We start from the raw sequence: 18,327 nt of genomic DNA on the forward strand, positions 1-18,327 counted from the left end.
GTTTAATGTGATTGCCCTGTATAGTGGATATATTCTCTGGTGCTGATGAAATTTAGCTGGAATTTTATTGTGGTAAATCTTGTCATCTTACAAAACTTTGAAAAGTAGTTTGGATCAGGACATACTGGTATACTTCTGTAACACTAGCCATGTAACTTGGGATGGAAGTGGCAAGAAGGCTACCTTTTGGCTATGTGTAAAGAGCCTGTCTCAGATTTTTGCCCCATACAAAACCAGACACATCACCCAAGTCAGACTACCTAAGGTAGTTTACCTTTGGTAGTAATTGCCTTATCTTGCAAGGCTGAAAATAAATCGAGAATTTTAGTAATTGATTCACTCTTTTCCCTAAATGAGAAAGTTTTATTTTTTATTCTTTAATTCTTAAGGAACATTTGTGGCTAATAATAGTAACTTTGGGATTTATTCTGTCTATTATTTAAAACTGGCAGTAGGGGATCTTCTCATTTATATTTGAACTGTACTGAGTCATTTGAGATTCTGTTAGTCTAGTGCAAGGGTGGGAAGAGGTAGTAAGAGCATATAAATAGCTCAGCAGGGGCATTTTGTTAGAGTTAGAAACAGGAGATGCTTGTATCATTGTGCCATTGCAGCAGAACTTTCAGTTGTCTTGATTCTAATATATAATTCAAGGTGAAGACCTAGAGCTGTTATCTCTGTTATTAGATACCTTTTCTTGGTATTTTAGAGTTCATATAAAAAGCTGAGTTGAAAGCAAGGATCATAGAGATATCCTTCTGGTATCTTGGGAATAGGGTCAGGCTAAAGAAAATGGGAAGAGATGGAGTGTTACTGTTCTTGATTTTGGGTTCAGTGACTAATTCATTAGGCTCAACACATGACTACTACCGTAGCAGAATGACAGTGGTGGGCAAACTTGGGTCCTGATCTAGGCTAGGAGGAGGAGCCAACATATTACACTTGTATAATTCCTTTAAAACTGCTCTTTGCTGAGTTGCTAATATGCATAGTCCAAAGTAACCAGGGTAGATTCTCTTCTGCTCTGTAAAATCCCTAGTGAAGCTGAGAAAGCAATGTTCTATTTCGTGAACCTGTGTCACTTTAGTTAGACTGTTTATATGTCTTTATGTGTTTGTAGTTTGTGCAGTTCTGTTAAATACCTGTAATCTGAGCTGGCTGATGCTCTCAAGACTGAATATATAGTACTGTCCTTGCTTTGTTGTTGGGTTTGGTTTGGTTTGGTTTTGTCTTAATTTACCTTCCTGTTACTGCAATAAAATAACCTGGTTTTGTGTGACATGTGACAGACTTTTCCTGGGGAGATGCAACACTGGTCTACTCACGTTAGAAACGGGAGCTTACAACAAATTGTGAACCAACAACAGATTGTGAACCAGCTTGATGAACCAATGAGTTTTATTGGGGGTGGGGGCTTACTTACAGGAATATATGTGAGGGAGTATGTATAGGACCAGAAATGACTCAAAGACAGCAGTATTACCAAAGTCCACCCAGCATGGGTGGCAGCTTACAAAAACTGGAAACCTGGAGCACACTACCAGGTTCTTTCCTGGTGGCTCAGTTGGTCTGAGCTTCTTATGCCTGCTTCTTCCAGGCAACTAGGCGTGTCTCACTCCTCTCTTAGCAATCTTTACTGTTTATATTTTTGGGGGGAGGTGAGGGTCTGATGAGTCTAGTTAGTTTCAGGGACTTTCTGAAGCTATTTGAGTTAACTACTTGTCTTATGCTCTTACCTGTAGTATTCACCTCTCTTTAGAACATCTTATTGTTTCACCTCACCGTAAACATCTGGTTTTAAATTTCCCTCCATGATGAAAAAGTACTCACCACAAAGGAAACTGTTTTACAATACCCTGAATAAAGCAATTTAAAGATTATTGGGCTCCTATTCTAGATTACAGTCCATCGCTATGAGAAAGTCAAGGTGGCAGGAGCTTGAAGCAGTAAGTCATCCATAGCCATGAGCAGAGAGCAATGAATCAGTGCATGCATGCTAGGTCTCAGCTCTTCCACTCCGTACAATCCTGCTGCCCTGCCCAGGAAATGGTGCTAAACATAATGGGCAGGTCTTCCCAACCCAATTAACATAATCAGTGTAATACCATACAGGCCAGCCTAGCCTTGAAGATCCTTCATTGAGTGAGATTTGCTTCCTCTACAACTCTAGATTGTGTCAAATTGGCAATTAAAACTGACACTATTTCATTGAAATATCTATCTAGTCTCTCAGAGGAACGAGTTGGGATAATCTGTTAATAAAAGGGAAAAATCATTAAAGGTCTTTTAGAATAATGACTGTTTATTTGGTAGTCATTTTAAGTTGGATTTTTCAGTATAGACTGCTACAAATTCTGTCTCAAGTAGAGATGCATATACGCCTGTGCCTTCTCTGGATGCATACAGTTAATACTGGGCTGCCACAAATTCTATAATCAAAATACTTACTAAAAAGAAGACTAAAATGTTGATAAGTTCTAAGGCTGAATTTGTAATGTTTTCTAAAACAGTAGCTTTATTGAAGTACTATTTGCTCTACAAAGTATGAAAAAGCATACTGTTCACTGCCTATTATTTTATGTGCATATGTAACACCCACCACTGCAGCAGAGTTATAGAGCATTTACCACTCCAAAAGAGAACTTGTGTCTCTTTTTCAGTTCTTTCTGCTTCATAAGCCCCAGCTGCAGGGAATAGGGAGTTATTCATCTGCTTCCTGTATCTGTGCATTTTTCTTGGACATTTCATGCAAATGGAATCATAAAATATATGGTCTATGATGGCAGCATATTCTGTAGTGTAGACAAATATTGTTATAAACCAATGGAAGGACATTAGATTTATTTTCGTTTTGGCTCTTATAGATAAATCTATTGTGACATGTACAAATCTCTGTGGGACAATATATTTTTATTTCATTAAATAATAGATTTGTGTAGGTACCTAAGAATGAAATTGTTGGGTCATATAGTAAATCTATATATTTAACATTTTAACAAATGGCCAAACTACACTTTACAGTACCTGGACCCTTTTAAATCTCTGTCAACAATGTATTTGAAGTTCACATTTTTCACATCTTCACCAGTACTTGTTATCTGATTAAGGATGTTCTTGTGCACATAAAGTTGTATTTTTACTGTTACCTCATGGATGATGATACTGAATTTTTTTTCATGTGCTTATTGTTCATTCATAAATCTTTGTTGAAATACCTCTCTAATTTACCTAGCTTTTTCTAGTTACTTGGTTTTTGGTTCTCAGATCAGGGCTTCAGGCATGTGAAGCAAGCATCTACTACTGAGCTAGGTTCCAGCATTATAAGATCAATCTTCAAGAGTTATTTTTTCTGTTACAGATATACTTTCTGTATCAGGTATCTCTTTAGATACATAATCTGTAAATGTTTTTTTCTATATGTGGCTTATATTTTCTGGGACAAAGTCATTATTAGTTTTAAAATATAATTATTATTTTGTGTGTATGTATGGGTGTTTTGTCTGCAAGTATGTCTGTATACCACATGCATGAAGTACTCCTGGAGGCCAGAAAAGAGCATCGTATTCCCTGGGACTGGAATTAGAGATGCTTATGGGATGCCACGAGGGTGCTGAGGATCTTCTGCAAGAACACCCAATTCTCTTAACCAATGAGCCCACTCTAGCTCTAAAGTAGTGGTCGTAATGACTGTCACTTGTCAGTATTTTTAAAATCAAACATGCTATTGTGTCATAGCTAACAACATCTTCTTTAGTTGAAGGCATGTGCTGGCTATTGTTTTATCAACTTGATATAATAAGTTCCTGAAGAATCATTTGGGAAGAAGGAATCTCAATTGAGAGAATGCCCCTACCAGACTGGCCTTTGGGCAAGCCTGTGTGAATTTTCATGTTTAATGATTGATGTGGGTGAGTCCAACTCACTGGAGGTGTTGCCACCCCTGGGCAGGTTGTACTAGATGATATAAGAAAGCAGGCTGCAAGCTAGTAGGCCTTGATTCTCCTTGGCCTTCTTTCTGCCTTGAGTTCCCATCTTGAATTCCCCTTAGTGATGAGGTGTGACTGAGAGTTAAAAGATGAAGTAGACCCTTTCCTTTCCAAGTTGCCTTTGGTTGTGGTGTTTTATCCTAGCCTAGCCAAAACCTAGAAATCCAAAACCTGATCTAAGAAGAGGCCATAAAGTCTTTGTCTCTGGAGTTTTGTAATGTTAATTTTTAACATTAAGTATTTTATTCATTTCTTATGAACTAACAATTCTGTAGAAATCTAATTGTACAGTTTACTGAAAAGATTGTTCTCCATTCTGGGCAGTTTTGTTGAAAATAACTGACTGTAAGAGGTTTCTTAGCTGGGCAGTGGTGGTACACGCCTTTAATCCCAGCACTTGGGAGGTAGAGGCAGGGAGATTTCTGAGTTCGAGGCCAGCCTGATCTACAGAGTGAATTTCCGGACAGCCAGGGCTATTCAGAGAAACCCTGTCTAGAAAAAAAAGAAAAACAAAACAAAACAAACAAAAAAAAAGAGGTTTCTTTGTTTTCTGGAGTCTTGTTTTTTCCCATCAGAAGTGTAAATCCTTTGACTTAGTAAATTCTGTTTGAAGAATTTTTATTCTGAGCCCTTTAGACAATTTTTTTTTTTTGAATAAGCTTTAGGGTCTGCTTAACAATTTTTACAAAATGGTAGCCAGGATTTTGGTTGTATTCACATAGAGAAGTTGTAGATTAATGGCAAGGATATTGTCAGATATGATAGTTGAGTCTTAGAATCCATGCACAGGGACTTGATTTTTCAAAAATTAAACTTGCCTGGTACCACTTGGTTTATAGATTAGGTTTAGGTTGATTGTCCGTCCTTGTGTGCCCACTATCTTCAGGGGTTGAGAATTTGGTCTTAGTACATGTGTATGATTATTTGAGCATGTGTGGTTTAGAGAACTCTTAGCTTCCTGGAGTTTTGATTGTAGTCATTGCTTAATTTCTGGCTAGTTGTCTCATTAATAAATAACTGATCTTAAACGTTTAAAATTTGACTATACAGTAAGATTTGTTTCTGGACTTTGAGATTTATGTGTCAGTCACTGTATCAATACCAGATTAGCTTGCTGTTTGCATTTTTAGATTCAGTTTCATGAGATCATTTATTCATTCATTGATTCTAATACTGTCACATTGGTAATTCCTTCAAGTGATCTTTCCAGTCCATGATGTTCTCATTAGAATTGCAGCTGGTCACCTTGGCTGGTATGGAACTTGGAGGTCTCCTGTTTCAGCCCCTATATACCAGGATCACAGGTGTACACTTTGTTTCTAATTGTATACCTAATATAAACTTATTGAGTTGTTTGCCTAAATTATGTGAAGACATCTTACAGGCTATTAAATATAAATATTAAATATAATGTTTTTTCTAGTTAAAGTAACTTTTATTTTAGATTATCATATAATCATGAGATTTTATTGACATAAAGAAATCTCAGGTGGTGATACTTGTTTTGGCCTTTTGATGTGAGGGAGGCCTTAAATAGCCCAAAACAGCCTAAACCTTTCTACATTCTTGATTCTTCTATGTCTACCTCCCAAATGTTGGTTGGGATTACAAGCATGCCTAGGATCCATGTGATCTTGATATTCTTAAGTCCATGATGGGATGTTTCAGAGGCATTGTCTTTACACAGTGATATATCATTGGAGAAATATGGCATCTTTGCCTTATACCTCAATTGACATTTTTCCATCAGAGTCTCACTGAATAGACTAGGCTGACTGCAAATTCTGTAGTGCTGAGATTATAGGTGTGGGCTACCATGGCTGGCTCTTTAGTGGTTTGAGTTTATTGAATTATCATAGATACTATTAAATAACAATAAAACTGTTTTCTTCACTCTTTTAGAGTTAATTAGATAGGTAGTGAATTTGATTCTGGTTGTAGAAATGCTAAAAGATGTCTATTTACAGAATGTAGGCATTAATTTCCTGACAGAAATTGCCACAATTCTACTTATCATGATTTTGTTTGCGTTTTGCTTGACAGGTTTTACACACGCTGGAAAGACTGGGAATCGTGGTATTCCCAGAGCTTTGGTTTACATTTTTCACTGAGGGAAGAACAATGGCAAGAAGACTGGGCATTCATACTCTCTCTAGCTAGTCAGGTAAGACTGCATCAAGCTTTTTTGGTTTTGGTTTTGTTTGTTCAAAAGAGAGAGGGGTAATCTACATATTCTTGAGTTCTTCAGACTGATCAGATAGATCATGCTTAAAGCAACTACCATGCTGGCAGTCAACTTAGGTTCTACCAAACAGTAGTCAATACCTATCAGTGTAGAACTCTGCTGCATAAATAATTAAGGCTAACAGCCATCAAAAACAAGTTCATTTTACCTCCACTAGCTTCAGCTGTCAGTTCAAGCTCACACTGTAGGTCAGTCTTGGTGTTAGAAATTGGCATTCTTTAGATTGTTCCCTCATGACTGCATTCATGTGTTATAGATTAAGAGAAAAAAAGCAGGCACAGTCTAGCTTACTTTCAACAGATGACCATTTGTCTAACCAGGTTCTTTGAACCCTGACACAGGAAGTTACTTTTGTTTGGACCATTTGTGGTTAAATTGTGATTAGAGTGGCTGTAGTTGGAGGGTGAACTCCAACTGGCTAATGTTGCCTTTTAACTTTGTACACAGTAAAGCTGTCTTTAGAACTTTATAGTAAAATGTCACTTTAATAGTGCTCCTTGCTATCTTAACCTGTTTCCTGAGATTGCAGAGTAAATGCTAAGATTGGATAGCAAGGGATACCTCAAAATCATTGTGTCTGCTCTGTTCCTGAATGTGGATATGAGCAGAGTGCTTAGACAGAGACTTAGATTTCTATTATAATTCCCGTTGGACTTTGCCATCTGTGGAGTTAGTTTCTTTAATTAGACAAGGCTGTCTTCTTGGAAGTGGATCGAAAGAGTACACTGAAGGTAGAATTTTTTACACAGCAGTTTTCGAGACTGGTAATAAACGCTTTTAAGAAAAAAAATGTCTTTTCTTTTTGTGTGTGTGTACAGCCTGGAGCAAGTTTGGAACAGACACACATTTTTGTACTTGCACATATTCTTAGACGACCAATTATAGTTTATGGAGTAAAATATTATAAGAGTTTCCGGGGAGAAACTTTAGGATATACTCGGTTTCAAGGTAAGCCATTACTCAAGTACACCCTAGTTGTCTTGTTTACTATGATTACTGTGGCCTCAAAGGAAAAAAATATGGGGAGAAGGGTCAGAGCAGCTTCTGTGTTTCAGGAGGTAGAAACTGGTGTGGGGGTTGGGTGGTTGACCAGGCACTTGCTCCTTGTGCTTTCTTTTTTCCAGGAGTTTATCTGCCTTTGTTGTGGGAACAGAGTTTTTGTTGGAAAAGTCCAATTGCTCTGGGCTATACAAGGGGCCACTTCTCTGCTTTGGTTGCCATGGAGAATGATGGGTATGGCAACCGAGGTGCTGGTGCTAATCTGAACACTGATGATGATGTCACCATCACATTTTTGCCTCTGGTTGACAGTGAAAGGAAGCTCCTCCACGTGCACTTCCTTTCTGCTCAGGAGGTAAGTAGCATGTTATCCTGTTACTTGAGGTGCCTCCCAGAAGTGATGACATCTGTAGTGCCTCACTATACTTGGGAATGATAGTAAGCACTAGAGAATTTGACTTGTGGCTCAAATATAGAGGTGTTAGTCTTGACAGATTTCTAAGGTTTTTTTTTTTTTTTTTTATGAGAGTTTTTTATTCCTCGCTGTGTAGAGGATGGCCTATAATTTCAGCCCCTCTATCTGGGGTTAAAGGTCTGCCTGCGTTAATACTCCCGGATACAATGAGTTGAGAGGGCCTGGGAAAGGACCTGCGGGTACATATAACGCATTAGGCAGTAGACCAGCCAGAGAGGTAGTGGGATATATAAAAGAATATCCAGAAAGCCCATGTTCTAGAAAATTATTGGCTGTTTATTATGTATTCTAGTAATTTCCATAAAACACAAGCCACAGTATCAAGGAAAAGAATAGACCATAACTTGTACAATCCAGCCCAAATGTAGTTTACCCAGTGAACTTACCTTGTCATGTCTGAAGCAGATACCTTTTTCTTGGTATTTTTCCGAGGGCATGTCAAATAAATTACCTTCTAGGGTGTTCTCTTAGTCCCTTTTGTGTTTCCTCATTTAATTTCAACACAAAAACCTTCTGGGTTTTAATGATAAAACTGAGAAAAGGGTGAAGTTGGGGTAGAAACAGTTGTTCGCTTTTTCATTATCACAGGAGCTGCAGGTTATTCCTACCAAGTGTCTGACTTCCTGTGTTCCTCGCCTTTTCCTTGTGTTCCTTTAAAAGCTAGGTAATGAGGAGCAGCAAGAGAAGCTGCTCAGAGAGTGGCTGGACTGCTGTGTGCCTGAAGGGGGCGTTCTAGTGGCCATGCAGAAAAGCTCTCGTCGGAGGAACCACCCCTTGGTCACACAAATGGTAGAAAAATGGCTTGACCGCTACAGACAGATCCGGCCTTGTACATCCCTGTCTGATGGAGAGGAAGATGAGGATGATGAGGATGAATGAAAACAAACACCTAAGGAGAAAAAAAGACCAAGGCATCAGGTCTGAGGTGGCCCCAAAGTTACTGTGGTATCCTAAACAGAATATGCAGCATGGAGCGAGCCATACCCTGCCGGATCTGCTCCCAAGTTATCTTTCTGTTCCACACTCACTGGAGAGAATTGAGTGCATCTGCATGAGGAGATGGAGAACTTTGGTTGAACTACAGTTTGTAAAAAAGAAAAAGAAAAAAGAAAAAAGAAAAAAAATAACCTAATTTTATTGACAAAACTTTTTTTTTCTTTCAAATTGTAAATCTGTCTATGAATGTAACGCATGTGGTTGTTTTAAGAAGTTGTGTACTAGGAAAAGTGCACCAGCATCTTCATGTTACTGAAACCATTTTCCCAGCATGGGCACTCATAAAAAGCACATAGCAGACAAACCATTGAGATACTCTCATTAGCACCTGACATCCTGCTCCCACCATACAAGACCCATTTCCCATTGTTTCAGAGATTTGGAAACTTTGTACAAATTATCCACGGCAAGATAAAAATAAACAAGCCTTTATTTTATTAATAATTTAGTTCCTGTTGTGCCCAATAAAAGTAAAAAAAAAAAAAAATTAAACCCTTAGGAACAAACTACAAGAAAAACTAGCAAGTTTTTGGAGTGAACATAAACATTGTCTCTTGTTTTTGAAGAGGGTTTTAGTTTCTGTTGTTTTCAATTTTTCTGATTTGCCCCTTTCATTATTTAGATATTTGTTTGAAAGAGTGCCCTATAAAGGGGGTTCTCGACTCTGGGCAGGTGCATTTGTGCATTTCTACCCTGGATGGATGGATGGAAAGGGAGTAGGCTCACTCATCCCTGGGTGGGTTATGTGACAGTCACTTGGACTCAACCTATTCTGTTCCCAGGCGGCCATGCAGACAGTCTTCAGATACTTCTGTCTTTGTCACCTCTGCTCTAAGCAGATGCTGTATTAAGGGCATGCCTTTGGTTAGGCTGATTGGGAATACAGTTCAGTACAGAATAAAGATTTTTAAAATGCAGTAAGGTGGTCAATGCATTGTATGATCAGTTTCTGTGTAGTCTGAGAATTTTTGCATGTTGGTTAGTTGTAGCATTATTTAAAGTTAAGACCATACTTTTAGAGAAAAAATTTATGAAGAGTGTTAATTGACCACTTCAGGTATATATTAGTACTGGGTAAACATTTCTGCCCTCCTCAGGCACACAACAAGCAGTGTCCTGATAAGCACTTAGACTGATGTGGCAAGCAGTTGCAAAGTAGCAAATACACATTTCCTCTCCTTCAGTGAAAAGGCTGTGAAACCTTTAAATCTTGTTTTTCTGATGAGATGGTATTGAAGTGTATGCAACTTTTAAGTTTGCCAGAATACTAAAAAGAAAAAAATACTTATGAGCTGTTATGTCTTTAGTTCTCTCTCTTGTGAACATTTAGTAAAAAGGTGTTCCCAGGGTGAAAGATCATTTATGCTGCATGCTAAAACCAGAAAGTAATTTTCACAGTAGGTGACTCCATATAAATGAATTGTGGTTAGCAATACTGGTAAATGTTACTGTTCCAGTAGTTAGTGTTTTTCTACAAATTGACCATTTCGTTTTCATTTTGATCAGTGAATGATAACCAGGTCATTCTAAGTACTTAGCATCCATAGCATCTGGAATAGCTCATCTCCATGTGGAGAGTCGATTTTCAGGAGGCAGAAATCCAGCTAAGCAAAACCTTCCTCCCAAATATGCCACAGAGTGTGGAGAGGGTAAAGCTGGTCTCTAGGTGCGCATCTGTGTTGTACCCAAACCACGTGGTACAGAGTCAGGCTCAGGATTGAGCCTTGTTCTGCATATTGTCGATCCTTGAGTGTCCTTTCCCGAGTTCCCTCTGTATTTATTTATTTTATTTATTTATTTATGACCAGTGACCCTGACCACATGTAATTTGATAGGTACCCATTCTTCCCTGTGGGAAAGAATTAAAGAAGGCTCCATTTCTTGGACTCTTAAGACAGGAATGAGGCTTTCATTAGTTTCTCTAGCAGACTGCTGGCTGTGAAACGGCCAACCCCTTTGGGAAATCAGTGCTATGTTAAGAGCTCTTGAACTAAACCAACAGCCATAATTATTGTCCCAAGAAAGTGTAATGCCGTCCTTTGTCAAAGATTATACATGGCTGGGTGGCAGGTATAGGTATCTTTAGATGGACTGGACAGTAATACTTTTATAACTATGTGGACTTTATGGTTCTTTTTCTAGAGTGAAACCAGTACTTTGTTTTTATCCTGATGTTGTCGTTCTTTGGAGTCAGTTTATATATAATCATTTCTAAAGAACTGTTTGAGCAACCACAATCTAATTAAACAAAACCTAGGCACACCATGGATTCAGATTTGACTTTCTGTCTCTCACCGTTAGGTTTACTACACTAGACATATTGAATGTTAAGTAAAATATTGCTGTGTATGTAGATGGTTGGGGCCTCTTTTTCACAGTCACTGACAAGATCCGTGATACTCTCCACGTGAGCTCATTTTATAGGGCACTTAAGGTAGCACACCCTCCTGAAAAGAAGGCAGCCAGTCAGGCTTACACTGCAAGACACTTCATTCTCTCAGGAACCTTGAATTGTGAGCATTGAGTGCTACTTTAGAAGGTAAGTACAAGTGGAAGTTTTCAGTCTGTGATCACTTTATAAATACTAGGTTATTCCCCTTCCCTCTCCCCCAAACAAAAAGAGTTCACATCTATATTTGGGCATATTAAAATCAAAATTCTAAAAATTAACCAGTTTCGTTTCTGGAATTGACGTCACGCCAAAGCACTGCCTCATCTTCAGGATAGCCTCCTGCCTAATTTGGACTTCTGTGAGATAAGACACTGTCACAAGAGTTGGAAACTGGCTGACTGACAGTGTCAAGGGCTAGCTTTTACATAGGTGAGATGTACTTAAATGTACATCTCAGGGGCTAACTTTTACATAGGTGAGATGTACTTAAATGTCAGGACTTAAAAGAAATTTTAATTACTTTTTATTGAAAACTGCACTGAATGCTAAAATGTCCACCTTTACAATAAACAAATACAGTAACGATAACTCACACTAAAACAAAACATATTTCTGATAGCCATTATTTTTCTGTTTGGGACAGTTTAAAGTTTTTTTTTTTCTTTTGTGTCACAAAAACAGGAATGTACCTATACAAAGGCTCAAAATAGGCCATCTTTAAAAACAAAAAAGGCAATGATTCACAAAAGACTATGAATAGAACATGTAACTAGCTGATACAAATCTAGTAGGATTTGTTAAAATCAGTCACATCTAATAGNACATCTGAAGTGTTCTTGTATAAAATATCACGTGAAGAAAAGAATTTATCAATGTCTAAAAAAGTGGGTTTGTTCATAGACAATCTGACAAGTTACCATAAAAAGTGTTTCCTGAGACATAAGGAAATGCAACATTATTCTTCTTGAACCCTTCTCGTCCAAGACTTTCCACTCAATAAAATAGCTGAGGATCTGAAACTGAGAAAATAGATTTGAGTACAAACAGCTTGTGAAACTTAATACTTTTTTCTTTTGTTCTTTTCCTTTTTTTTTTGTTTTTGTTTGTTTGTTTTTGTATCAGAGGGTTTTACTGAACCAACTTTGCTGCTCAGATGTGAAACCTTCTGTATAGGAGCTTTTACTTCTTCAATCCTGTGCGTGGAGATGTCTAACACAGGCAAACAGTGTCCTCCCCATCTTGTCTTAACTTTAATCTTCCTATCAGCAAAGGAGGCACCAGCCCCTGGAGACCAAAGGGACTAGTCTTGATGGGGATTTCCTCTCAACTTTTTATTGATACTCGGAGCTCTTGATGCAACATTCTAGAGCAAGCTCTGCAGGACCTGCTGTGCCCAGGGGATTGATAAAGGAAAAGCTCTATTTATTCTTTGTGATTTGATGCACAGATGAAAAACTTAACACACAATAACAGAAGTTGGTCGTTAATAGTCACGTCCTAGTCTTCCCACACCTCTGGAAGCAGATACCATCTTCAGTTTTCTAGCTTTTGTAGCTTTAACACTGCAGTATCAGTGATGTCCAGGATCAGTTTAAAGACCATCAGATTCATCCATTTTCTACTGTCTCTTGGTCCCAAGTTTATCTGAATGATTAGCTTCAGGCATTCTCTGCTATTGCTCGTTGGGGTGCTCTCGATTGTCCCCGTGTTTTGTGGGCTGGTTGGGGGAAGGAGCTTGGGAAGGGTGTGCCACTGTGGGGAGGTTGTGAGTCACAGGGATGCCTCCAGGGATGATCCCTTCCATGGCTGGAGGAAGCCCTCCTGGAGCCACACCTACAATGCCAGGTGGATACCTAAGGAACACAGAAAAAAGGTCTTAAGTTCAGACCAGTACACAAAGGTTTGTTATCCTTAACCCCAAAGTACGAGTTAAGATCAAGGTTACCTTTGGAAAATAACCAGTCAGGTAAAGTGATTTTGTGATGACCCTGTTTATTTCACAAAGTACTTAAAATGGCTATTAAGCTTGTTTCCTTCCTGAATTTTCATGTTCAAATCTTAATCTCTAATATACTGAGAAAATGGAAATTTGGGGTTAATGGGGAGAATGGGGCATAGTCAGGTCTTAGCCTGGACTTTTGCTTCCAGAACTGAGGAATGGTCTTGTGGTTCATTAGCCATGCAAGTTCATGAGAATGGCTGAACCCTCTAGGCTAGTTAGTCTTATGTTCCCAGGAGAGTATGACGGGTTATTGTTGGTTCTCTGCCTTTCTCAGGATGTGGAGACATTCATTAGGCACTGTGCATGAGCTGCCTACAGAGCATATGATTCTTAAAGACAATGGGAGTCAACGTATTAACTTTCATTCCCTTTGTAACTAAGGTAGCAAGAATGATATCTCACACTGTGGAAGCCAATCTGGCCCCAGGACCTCTCAGCACCATTCATTTTTAAGAGTTTTCCGCCACGCAGTGGTGGCGCACACCTTTAATCCCAGCACTTGGGAGGCGGAGGCAGGCAGATGAGGCCAGTCTGGCCTACAAGAAGAGTTCGTTCCAGGACGCCAGGGCTATACAGAGAAACCCTGTCTTGAAAAAACCACAAAAACAAAACAAAACAAGTCTTAAAGCTCTGACCCCTTGAAGCCCTAAGGAATGTTCTAGAGGGCCAAAGAGATTTATGAATTGAAAGAGAGGGGCTTTTAGGGTGGGCACTAAGATGAATGAACACGGGATTGTGATGCTATAATGTGCACAATTATGTCTGAGGACAGAGGAGATAAAATTGGCCTGGTGGCTCACCTGAATTAAGGTCATGAGGGTTTCCATGAGTTTTGAGGCTAACTTGGACTACAGTAGGACTATGTCATAAAAGAACTAAAGAATCTCAAATAACGAAGATGGAGACTGAGTGGAATAAAAGAGCCATATGAACCAGTGGCAAATACACAGCTTCTTCAGAGTTTTCACATTTAATTTTTTTTTTTGATTTATTTATTATATGTAATTACACTGTAGCTGACTTTAGATACTCCAGAAGAGATCTTGTTACAGATGGTTGTGAGCCACCATATGGTTGCTGGGATTTGAACTCGGGACCTTTGGAAGAGCAGTTGGTGCTCTTACCCACTGAGCCATCTCACCAGCCCGAGTTTTCACATTTAAACTAAACCCAGTCTCATCGTTCCAACTTATTCAAGCACTAGAACTAGAATAGATAACGTGATAATGTGCTGTCACACTTTTAGTTGTCATGGCAGCATTACAGTACACACATCAGTAAAAGATGGCTTGGCCCACGTGGTGCTAAGGATTCAGAGAGCTAAAGGATACCTTTTTAAAAGGCAGCGTCTTTCTCCTTTAAAAAGAGTGGAATTGATTAATATCCCTAGAAGCCAGCAATGATGGAGGTCGATCATGACGACTGCCACAAATGACACTACTGCTTCCTAGACAGAAGAGTCAAACAAGAAAATGCTGATCTTATTATTTAAGAAGGTGCAGAGTCTGCAGTGGCCTCCCATGAAGGCTGTTCTACCTGGGATTATTACCTCAAAGGTGGCTACTATGGAGCCCTTCTTGTCTGCATCTCCTATATTCTGCACGGAATTTGCTGGGCTGATCATACACATATAAAGGATGCGCACAGGTTTGAACCCAGCTTGGGCATATACCATCTCAAAAATAAGTAAATAAATAAATAAAATAAAATTAAAAAAAAAAAATCATCAACCCTAACACCTTGGAAAAAGTGATTTACCTTGGGGATTTTAGGAACAGAAAGCAGAATACAGAAGACATTAAAATGCCTGATTCTTTTAAGGGCCAAGGTTGTATCAACTACCCAGAGGTCTGGGTTTCTCTTGCCTCCTTCCCTGACATGATGCTGTCAGGCCCAGATAACTTCAGTTCTTCTCACCTGTATGTGGCACCATTGAGCTCGGGGTGAATTGCTTGCTGGTCAATGACTGACCAAGGAGCTGAAGTCACGAAGAATTCTTTGTTGACACAGTTTCGTAAGCTTTCTGGGATGCGACCTAGAATAAGAGGGTTGTAATTAGTCATACTCATTTTTTGAAGCATGTGTTTAGTGTGTGTGCACCAGGACACATGCCTGGTAGTCAGAGGACACCTCAGCTATGTGGGTTCTTGTGATTGAACAGGGTGAGAAGCAGGTTCCTTCAGCAGCTGGAGCCAAATGTTTATTTTTAAGGTCACAGAATTTTCCTATTATACATAGTGGCTTCAGCCTATGCTTGTCTTCAGCTACCCTCTCTCTATAATTCGAATATAGGATTCCTCGAAATTTAGTTCAGATAATACCAGCCAAATACAAAAAGCCACATGTTGGGTGTCGGGGACTAACCTGTGATTGCTCGGCGGATCTCAGTGGCAGCTGCTTCCCTCATCTCTAGTGATGCTTGTTCACTGTACCAGGCTGTGTGTGGTGTGCAGATGAGATTTGGAGCATCCTTCAATGGGCCCTGGGCGAAGCTGGGTGAATGGAAAGTATTCATTTAAAAAAAAAAAAAAAAAAAGGGGGTTAAGTTTACTACCGATATGGGAGGTCTTGAGGCCATGTGAGACAGTAGCTGTGTGTTTTAACTGCAGCTAAGCCCTGTGTCAGATTTCACTAGTGTAGGGTACTGGGGAACAAGTGATCACAACTACAGGAACAGGTGTGTCAGAGAAAAAAAAGCCAGTCAAGAGATTCCTTCCAGCCAGAATGAATACTCCAGGGTCTACAGACCAAAAAGACACCACCACCTTGCTTTTTTGCCTCTGCCCTCTCTAATGTCCTTTGGGGATCTTTTCACAGTACTGCAGAGTCCTTAGAACAAAACAGTGACTTTAGTAAATAACCATCATTTGCAGAATTTCCTGCCCAGGAACTGGTGTTAGAAAGTTCTTCAAATTCCAAGTGTCAGATCAGATGTGGAATTAGAGTCCTACTCCGACCCCTGTACCCAGTAGGAAGCTAGAAGCATACCCAGCCACACACATACCTGAAGGGCTCAGACTCGTGCACATCCAGAGCAGCTCCCCTTATCCTGCCCTCTTTGAGGGCCTGAGCTAAGGCTTTCTCATCCACCAGGCCACCTCGGGCTGCATTCACAAGGAATGCACCTTGCCTCATCTGCGGAAGGAAGGAGAAGCTGGCTATATCTGTATCTTATCATAGTAGCAGGAGGAAATCTCTGGAACAAAAGCTTACGATACAAAGTTGGGCAAGCTTGGAGCTCTGTGGGTCTGGTGTTTCTCCACTATAGGTGGCAGTTCAGGGGAAGGGGTTGGGAAGTCTTGATCATAAAAGTAGGCCAGAAGTATTTTTCTTTCTTGACAGGGATGTAAGGTACAAAATGTTGGAGCTGTGCTTATCTGCCTGAAGGGATGAATGGAAGCCAGCTGGGTCCTAACCCCTATTACTGATTTGTCCCAGGGACACTTCCCTGTAAGTTTGCTATGCCCTTGACAGATAGGTGCTACTCAACTCTGCAGTGAAGCTAAGTCTGAGCTCATTTGCTTTCAAATTACCTGCTTGATGGTGAAGTCATTGATGAGGTGATGGTTGTGCTCATTCAGATTGCAGTGCAAGGAGACACAGTCACTCTGATATAGCAAGTCCTGCAGGGTGTAGACCCTTTGCACGCCCAGAGATCGCTCTATCCCATCCTGTAAGTAGGGGTCATAAAATATGACGCTGAATCCAAAGGCCTTGGCTCGAACAGCAACTGCCTGCCCTGTGCGACCTGTGCAGAGATAGAATGTCCAGGTGAGTAAGGCCTGCAGATCTTGTATGCCTTTATCCCATGACTGGCCAAAGATTATCATTTTTGCTGGGAAGTGCTGAGTTACCATGCCAAAGCAGAATGTGTCTCCTCATACTGTCAAGATGCCAGAGGCTTTTTAAAAAAAGACTTTTATATTTTATGTCTATGGGTCTGTGCATGTAAGTGCTGGTATCCAGAGGCCAGGAGGGCATCTGTGCTGGCTAGTCTTATGCTAACGTGACATAAGCTAGAGTTATCTATAGGGAGGAAACCTCGATCGAGAAAATGCCTCCCCAGAGAGATGTAAACTGTCCAGTAGGGATGCCAGGAACAGCATTTACTCTTAGTTGATTAGCCACCTACAGCCCAAAGGATTCTTTTAAATAATTATTTATCATGGGTACTTTCAAACCAATACCCATTTAGAATGTAATGAATGTCATATGTCCTTTCCTTGGGTCCAGACATCACCAATATGCTTCCCTGTCCTGTTCTTTCATTTTTGTTTGTGTGGCAGGTTTAAGTGTCACTGTCATTCCTTCTTGTTCTCAGTATGTGAACATCAACGTTTCTGTTGGATTTGTCTCTGAGAGGTATGAGGATCAAAGCACCATTGCCCCTAAAGCTTAGTAGATTCTGAAGCACAGTTCTAGCCCGTAGTCTAGGATACTCCAAATCGTAATGGATGTCAGATAGTGGGCCACAAAAGCCCTCTGATCTCCATAATGGCCGTACTTGGCTCAAACCCACAGTTCCCCCTTGACAGCACTACCAGTTTTTGGTTTGAAAATGATGGTTTGACTGGATCTCAACTAGGCAGACTCCAAAGTACATCTTATCAAACACCTATCCAACTGCATGCCTTTAATTCTAACAGAGAATTAAAGCAGAGGCAGGTGGATTTCTGTGAGTTTGAGGCCAGCCTGTTCTACAGAGTGGTCAAGACAGTCAGAGCTAGCTACATAGTGAAAGACCCTATCTCAAAAGTCAACAACAACAAAACCACACAACAGTAACAACAAAACTACCCAACAACAAGCCCCACCCCCAACTAACAACGAGAGTATTCAAGGATGTGGGCAGGTCAGTGTTGATGGTTCAGTGGCTAAAGTCCCGGTTGCCAGGTCTGACAATGAGCCCACACTGTAGAAGGGGAACCAACTCTGCTTGTTCTCTGACCCCCAAGCACACCCTGGCAGGTGTACACCCACATATACTGGCTTTGAAAATGATAGGGAGATGTGGATTTCCCAACAGCCAGCAGCTGATGGTTAATCTGGTTGGTAGTCTCCTCCTCCTAGCCCCCACCCCCACACAAAGGACTAATAAGGTCACTCTGACAGAGAGGGACAGCTGCAGTGACAACGCCATCTCTCTTGGAAGTCACAGCTGACCGGGAGCTGGACTAGCCACACTGCAGTGCGTGGCAATGGAGCAAGCAGGATTGGACAATGGAAGGTGGC

At 40.2% G+C, this 18,327-nt stretch overlaps 2 protein-coding genes across 8 annotated transcripts in view; one reads left to right on the forward strand and one right to left on the reverse strand.

The window, feature by feature from the left end:
• The window catches only part of Zranb1 (zinc finger RANBP2-type containing 1), a 57,836-nt gene extending 49,030 nt beyond the window's left edge, over nucleotides 1-8,806 (forward strand). For both annotated transcript variants that reach the window (XM_021207980.2, XM_021207973.2), the window contains 4 exons: nucleotides 6,030-6,150; nucleotides 7,050-7,179; nucleotides 7,356-7,585; nucleotides 8,366-8,806. In XM_021207980.2, the coding sequence (XP_021063639.2) occupies nucleotides 6,030-6,150; nucleotides 7,050-7,179; nucleotides 7,356-7,585; nucleotides 8,366-8,584 (700 nt within the window). In that variant the 3' untranslated portion in view covers nucleotides 8,585-8,806. The remainder of the gene's footprint in view (nucleotides 1-6,029; nucleotides 6,151-7,049; nucleotides 7,180-7,355; nucleotides 7,586-8,365) is intronic.
• Nucleotides 8,807-11,593: 2,787 nt separating this feature from the next.
• The window catches only part of Ctbp2 (C-terminal binding protein 2), a 142,035-nt gene continuing 135,301 nt past the window's right edge, over nucleotides 11,594-18,327 (reverse strand). For all 6 annotated transcript variants that reach the window (XM_021207963.1, XM_029535243.1, XM_029535222.1 and 3 more), the window contains 5 exons: nucleotides 16,629-16,843; nucleotides 16,100-16,230; nucleotides 15,460-15,587; nucleotides 15,013-15,130; nucleotides 11,594-12,946 (listed from right to left, as the gene is read on the reverse strand). In XM_021207963.1, the coding sequence (XP_021063622.1) occupies nucleotides 12,766-12,946; nucleotides 15,013-15,130; nucleotides 15,460-15,587; nucleotides 16,100-16,230; nucleotides 16,629-16,843 (773 nt within the window). In that variant the 3' untranslated portion in view covers nucleotides 11,594-12,765. The remainder of the gene's footprint in view (nucleotides 12,947-15,012; nucleotides 15,131-15,459; nucleotides 15,588-16,099; nucleotides 16,231-16,628; nucleotides 16,844-18,327) is intronic.

The sequence above is a fragment of the Mus pahari genome, chromosome 1, assembly GCF_900095145.1.
Source record: "Mus pahari chromosome 1, PAHARI_EIJ_v1.1, whole genome shotgun sequence".
NCBI classification, from domain to species: Eukaryota; Metazoa; Chordata; class Mammalia; order Rodentia; family Muridae; genus Mus; species Mus pahari.